Raw genomic sequence first — 6,447 nt, forward strand, 5'->3', positions numbered from 1 at the left:
GCACTCGGCTCTGCCGCTGCCTGCTTCCTTTCGGGCTCCGCGGGGCAGGAGGGGGCTTGGGGGAGCGCCGAGCGGGCAGCTGCCCCAAGATGCCCCAGAGGTGGATTCTGAGACCCCCTCTCTGTCCCCTCTCCCACGACAGAAATGCCTGGAGCTTAAGACGAGCCTGCTGGCCCGCCAGAGGGGCACCCAGTCATCCCTGGACCGCCTCCGGGCCCTCCTGAGACTGATCCAGGGTGAGCAGCTGCTCCAGGTCACCGTGGCGACCACCAGCCCCGCCCCGCTGCTGGCCGGGCCCTGGACCAAGCCCCCGGCCGCAGCCATGCACTCCTCCCTGCAGCATCCCCAGGGTCACAACTGACCCTGAAGTCCCCGGAGAGCGCTGTGAGACCTGTTCCCGCCCCCACCGGGGGGCGCTGTCGGCCTTAATTCAGACAGGAACAAGTCTAGACGGAGGCCGGGAGAGAGGGGGAGGGGAAAGCTGTGCAAGGGCGGGGTGGAGTCCTCTGTGCCCTTCACCTCCCCAGGGGACGCCCGGGAGCCAGGAGGGGCTGTGAGGGGCCCGGGCCCAGGCTGTCCCCATCCGCGGGAGAGGGGTCCCTCGGCCCAGGGCACCGTCCCGCAGGGGACATAGCTGAGTTGTAGAGGTAGTGGGCGGTCCTCCGAGGCCCTCCCTGGCCTGGGCAGAGCCTGCGGGCCCCTTCGGTCAGTATTGTTAGGGTTCAGGATTACATCTGGGGGTGCGGCCGAGGTCTCGGCCTGGGGCGCCTGCAGCCCCGGGGCAGCAGCCTGCCGGGAAGGTCTTCCATCGCTGTTTCTGAGCCGTGCCGGGCAGCCCCTGTGCTGGGCGGCCCCTGGGGGGCTTCTCCTCCCGGCGGACCGCTCAGCTGATGGCTGGAGGAGCCTCATCCCGTCCCTGTAGGCCACACCTGTGCCGATGCCGCCGCACCTTTCTTGCCGGTACACACACTATGCCAAAAAAAAGAAAACCACGTTGCATTTTTGTATGGCGTTTTTACTGTGAGATGTTCAGTGGGAGAAGGCATTCGCCGACTCCCTGGCTGCTCCTGGTGGTCTTCGAGGCCGACACAGAGGTCTCCCTGGAGCAAGCAGGGGGGTGTGGGGGGAGGCGGGAGGAGAGGGCGGTGGCCTGGGGGAGAGCCTGGCCTTTGGAGACACGAGAGTGCCCTCCTCTCGACGTCTCCTCGTTAGCAGGGAGCCGAGGGTCCCGGGCGCTCGGGCACCGGCTCCTGTGTCGGCTGGGCCGTGCGGGCTCGTCCCGCCTGCCGCCCGCTCGGTCCCGAGCCTCTTAGCACAAGATAAGTGTCAAGGAGCCACGGGGCTCCCGCCCCGTGCATGTATCACATGGTGCCGAATTGCATTGAACACGCGTGTGCGCGTGCGGCCATGGCCACGCACACACGCACGCGTGCACGTGCAGGGCGAGGGGGCTGGCCAGACTCCCTCCTGCCATTTTCACGACTCCGGGAGAAACTGTGCTGTACGATACAGATCTATTTTACTACAGTTCACACGGCTGAGCGAGATTTTTATATTCTTGTATGGGTGGGCAGGGTGGCCTGTGCGGGGTCACGCGGTGCCAGATGGGTGCCGCCTGGCTTGCGCGTCCACGTGGCCACGTCCCACGTCCGCTGCTGTCTTTCTCTTCTTCGCGAATGGGTTTGCGTTCAGTGTCACGGGAGGGTGTGAGAGGCCGGACCCGGGGGGCAGCAGCCCACACGTCCGGAGCCGAGCTTGCCTGGAGCAGGGAGGACCGTCCGACGATAGTGAGGATAGAGAAAAGTGTTTGTCTTAAATACGCCTTTGTAGTTCCCTTCTGTACGAAGCATTAAACTTAATGGATGATTGCAACGCCGTGTGTGGTCCTGTGTTCTCGCTTTTGCGGGGGCCAGGGTGGGGGCTGGCATGGCCGGGGGTGGGGTACTGGAGAGGCCCTGCCCCACCTCAGGGGAGGGGGCGGGGACAGGGGTGCTCACGGTGCCCTCCCTGCGGGTCCTCCCTCTCAGGCCAGGATTGGTGGTGGGAAGTCTCAGAGACACCCCCCCCCAGGCTACATCCACCTGCCACTGCAACTCCCCACCACCACCACCACCACCACCACAGGTCTCTGGCCTTGGAGAGACACCCAGACCCAGGCCTGGCTCCGGCCCCAGCCCCCGTGCCCCTGTGCACCCTGGGAACAGCAGTGACTGACAGGCCACGTGACGCGGCCCCGCCCTTGCCCTCTGCCGCCCCCCAGGGCTGCTGCACTTCAGCCACCAGATGCTGGTGGTCCCCAGGCTGGGGCCCTGACCTCTGCCGTCCCCTCCCGGCTCCCTCGGCCAGCCCCACGGGTGATGCTGAGTGGGGTAACGGCGTGGACCCCCCTTGTCTCCTCCCCCTCAGCTGTTGCACGTGGTCACTGGGCTTCCAGCCGCTGCACCTGCCTCACCAGGGCACCACTGCCCCCGTGTGGGTTCCTGCCCCTGCCTTGCTTTCTTTTTGCTAAAAATTGTTTATTTGAGAGGCAGAGTTACAGAGAGAGAGAGAGAGAGAGAGAGAGAGAGAGATCTTCTATCTGCTGATTCAGCAGCCGGGGCTGAGCCAGGCCAAAGCCAGGGTCTCCCACGTGGGTGCAGGGGTCCAAGGACTGGAGCCTGTGCTCCTCTCTGCTGCCTTCCTGGGCGCATGAGCAGGGAGCTGGGTGGGAAGTGGAGCAGCCAGGACTTGAACCGGCGCCCATGTGGGATGCCGGCGCTGCAGGCCAGGGCTGCCCCAGAAACCTGCCTTCTCTTGGAGCTGCAGGCCGTGTAGGAGAGCCGGCCGCTCATCCGCGCTGCCCCCTCCCGGGCGTGGCCCTCCCCGGCACCTGCCCTGTGCGCGCTGCAGGCCCTTGCGTCCGTGCTGCGTGTGGGTTCTGTTCTGTGTTTCGCCCAGGGTTCGGAGCCACAGCCTGGGAGAGCTGAGTCTCGCGGGCTTGCTCAGCCGTAGCTGAAGGGGACCGCAGGTGGCGGAAGACGACGTCCCTGGTCCTCTGGGGGCTGGCGTCTCCCTGCCATCGTCTGTGTGTCTTGTTCGGCGTGCACTTGGCTGTTAACTCACTATGCGGCGTTCAGCCAGGCAGCGCCGTGCGCGTCCGTGGGTCTGAGCACCGAGTGTGGAGACCCTTCCGCTCAGCCACCTGAACCCCGGGACGTGGCCCCTCCCCAGCTTTGCCAGGTCTGCTGGGCGCCTGCACGGCTTCCGGTTCTCTGACAACACCACAGTCTTGTTCTTGTGCCCGCCTTTTTGGTTGCTCTGCTGGACACACGGAGGGTCAGCTTGCCAGACTGCTGGTCAAGGGGCTGGCACTGTGGTGTAGCAGGTAAAGCCGCTGCCTGCAGTGCTGGCATCCCATATGGGTGCCGGTTCAAGTCCCGGCTGCTCCACTTCCTATGCAGCTCTCTGCTGTGGCCTGGGAGAGCAGTGGAAGATGGCCCAAGTCCTTGGGCCCCTGCACCCACGTGGGAGACCCGGAAGAAGCTCCCGGCTCCTGGCTTCAGATCAGCACAGTTCTGGCTGTTGTGGTCATCTGGGGGGTGAACCAGTGGATGGAAGACCTCTCTCTGTCTCTGCCTCTTCTCTCTCTGCCTCAAATAAATAAAATCCTTAGTAAATGTGCTCTCCCAAGCGACTATGCTGGTTTGCATCTCAACACGCGGCGCTCGAGCGTGCTCACTCCTGGGAGACTGCTGTGGCGGCTGGAAGCCTTTCACGGGGTCTGTTTTCTTGGAACTTCCCCGCAGTGACTGTTCTTGCCACAAAGAGGAAAGCTGCGGCCATCCAAAACTCGCTCTTCCTCCTCCTCCTCCTCCTCCTTCCCCGCCCTCGGGGGGCGGGGCATCAGTCGCCCTCACCTGCATATCTCAGACGAAACACCAGGGGGCGTCAGGATCCTCTCGCGGCCCTGTGGCGGATCACGGGTCTTCTGTCGCTTTGATGAGACCCTGAGCTGGGCACTCTGTAAGCCCTCGCTGAGCTCTGTTTTCGAGGCCGGGGTCTGAGCTTGGGCAGCCCCCTCTGGCCTCTGGAGGGGGCTCCCCTGGCTGGGCATTAGGAAGGGAAAGGGCCCAGCGCACAGGAGGGGCCTTGCTCTGTCAACCCAGAGTCCTGGCCGAGGGCGGCACCCAGTGACCCCCCAGCCCTGTCCCCTGGGGGTGCTGCCACACACAGCAGGTGCACACACACACTTTCACTCTATCCGGGGCCGGCATTCTGGCTTAATGGGCTGAGCAGCCGCCTGCAGTGCCAGCCTCCTATATGGGCGCGGGTTTGAGTCCTGGCTTCTCCATTTCTGATCCAGTTCCCTGGTAACGCACCTGGGAAAGGAGTGGAAGGTGTGGTCCACGTGCTTGGGCCCCTGCACCCGCGTGGGAGACCCAGAAGAAGCTCCTGGCTCCTGGCTTCGGTCTGCCCCAGCACTGGCTGCTGTGGCTGTTTGGGGAGTGCACCAGTGGATGGAAACTCTCTCTCTGCCTTTCAAATAAATCTTAAAAAGAACTCTCAACTGTGCATTTGCTTCCTGGGATTCTCCCCCGCGATTCGGCAGGCTGGCCACGTGCCCGCCTCGTCCCTGTACCTGGGAGCCTGGCCCAGAGCAGGTGCTCAGAACAGACGGGGAATGCGCCCGGACACGGGGAGAGGCTTGGGTTCTCCTAGGCTGCGCGCCCTCTGCCCGGGGCAGGCTCTGAGCGCCCCCTGCTGGATGCAGAGACTTGCAGGGGCCACTGAGCTGAGCCTCTGCGCTGGTGGTGTAGGGGGAAGGGGTCCCTCACGTCTGCGCTGGAGCGCGGCCCCTGTCGCCGCTCTCTCTGGCTGTGGCTCCGGTACGAGGGATGGAGACGAGGCTGGCAGTGGGTGACCTGGGGGAGGGCAGTGGTCCTCAGAGACCCCAGCAGGGCACGGCAGGCCCAGCGCCCGAGTCCAGAGTGGGGGGACGTATGTCACAGCCACGCATCGGGCCTCATGCAGGGGACTGGATTCAGTGTCACCCTTAATCTGGGGCTCACCATGGGTGCTCTTAGGGGGGCATCTGCCGTGAGGTTGAGGTGGCTGAGTGAGCACAGGGGGAGGCCCTGCAGGCTCTGGGCAGAGGGAGCTGGAGGCTTGTGTTCAAAAACAAAAAGAAGGGGCTGGCGCTGTGGGCTGTGGCGCAGTGGGTTAACACCCTGGCCTGAAGCTCCGGCATCCCATATGAGCGCCGGTTCGAGACCTGGCTGCTTCTCTTCCCATCCAGCTCTCTGCTATGGCCTGGAAAAGCAGTGGAGGATGGCCCAAGTCCTTGGGCCCTTGGATCCATGTGGGAGATCCATGTGGGAGACCCAGTTCCAGCTGTCGTGGCCATCTGAGGAGTGGCCCAGCAGATGGAAGATCTCTGTCTCTCTGCCTTTCAAATAAATAAAAATGATGACGGATGGGGAGACAGCGGGGACCGAGGCCAGAAGAAGACGGGCAGGAGACCGAGGGGGCGGCACTGGGAGGAGAAAGCGGAAGGTGGCAGAAGGCGCCGAGACCAACAGGAGGCTCCCAGTAAGGGCCGTGAGGCCTGGGCCGTGGTCCCCAGCCGGATGAGTGGGGGGCGGAGCCTCTCGCAGGACCCCTCCCACGCTGAAGCTGCTTCTGGGCCGTTGGCAAGCCCGACCTCTGCAGAGGAGTGGCACGGCGGGCCGGCGGGAAGCCTGAGCCGCTGTGGCTCTGGGCCAGCCAGGACAGTCACCACTGGGAGGTGGCAGACCTGTCTCCCGTGGCCACCCGGGCCTGACACTGCTGACCTGGCTTCTCGGAGCTAGGAGGGAGCAGGCGGTGGGATCCCCACTTCACAGGTGCGAAGACCAAGACCTGGTCTCTGCCTCTGGTGCCCCCAGCTCCGTGCAGGTGGGCGATCGGCAGGTTGCAGGGCGACTTGGTTCTCTTACTGCTCGTGTGAGGACCGGGAATGACCGTACAGAGGACTCGGAGCAATGTCCCCTCCCTCCTGGGAAGAGGAGGGGCTCTCCCGACTGGCAGGGCTGGCGACCGGGCCGCGAGTGTGTCGCTGTCAGGGTGTCCACTTAGCCAAGGCCCCCGGCGGGCCCAGCCAGCCGTTGGGGGCTGTTCGAGCTGCATCTGCGAGACCCCGGGGCCCGCCTCTCCTGCTGTGTCTGAGCTCAGGTGGGGAAGAGGTGCTCGTTCCCGTGAGCATGCCCCTGGGGGGACCCCAACACCCCCAGCAACCCCCGACTTGTGGGCCACGATAATCCCATTGTTGGTGGTCCTGGGTTCGGGGGCTTTACCCAGTGAGACCCCAGGCCCTCGGTTCCCACCTGGAGCCGGGCCGCTTGGGATGGTGGCTCCTCAGTCCTGACAGGTGTGTTGCTCCGTCCCAGCTCACGGCCCGGGAATACGAGGCACAGAGTTTTCTTAGACGGT

At 64.6% G+C, this 6,447-nt stretch overlaps 1 protein-coding gene across 2 annotated transcripts in view; it reads left to right on the forward strand.

Annotated features, from left to right (window-relative positions):
* Positions 1–361, forward strand: part of PHF21B (PHD finger protein 21B) — a 52,812-nt gene extending 52,451 nt beyond the window's left edge. For both annotated transcript variants that reach the window (XM_062201920.1, XM_062201921.1), the window contains exon 13: positions 143–361. In XM_062201920.1, the coding sequence (XP_062057904.1) occupies positions 143–361 (219 nt within the window). The remainder of the gene's footprint in view (positions 1–142) is intronic.
* The last annotated feature ends 6,086 nt before the right edge of the window (positions 362–6,447 follow it).

Source organism: Lepus europaeus, chromosome 10 (assembly GCF_033115175.1).
Source record: "Lepus europaeus isolate LE1 chromosome 10, mLepTim1.pri, whole genome shotgun sequence".
NCBI classification, from domain to species: Eukaryota; Metazoa; Chordata; class Mammalia; order Lagomorpha; family Leporidae; genus Lepus; species Lepus europaeus.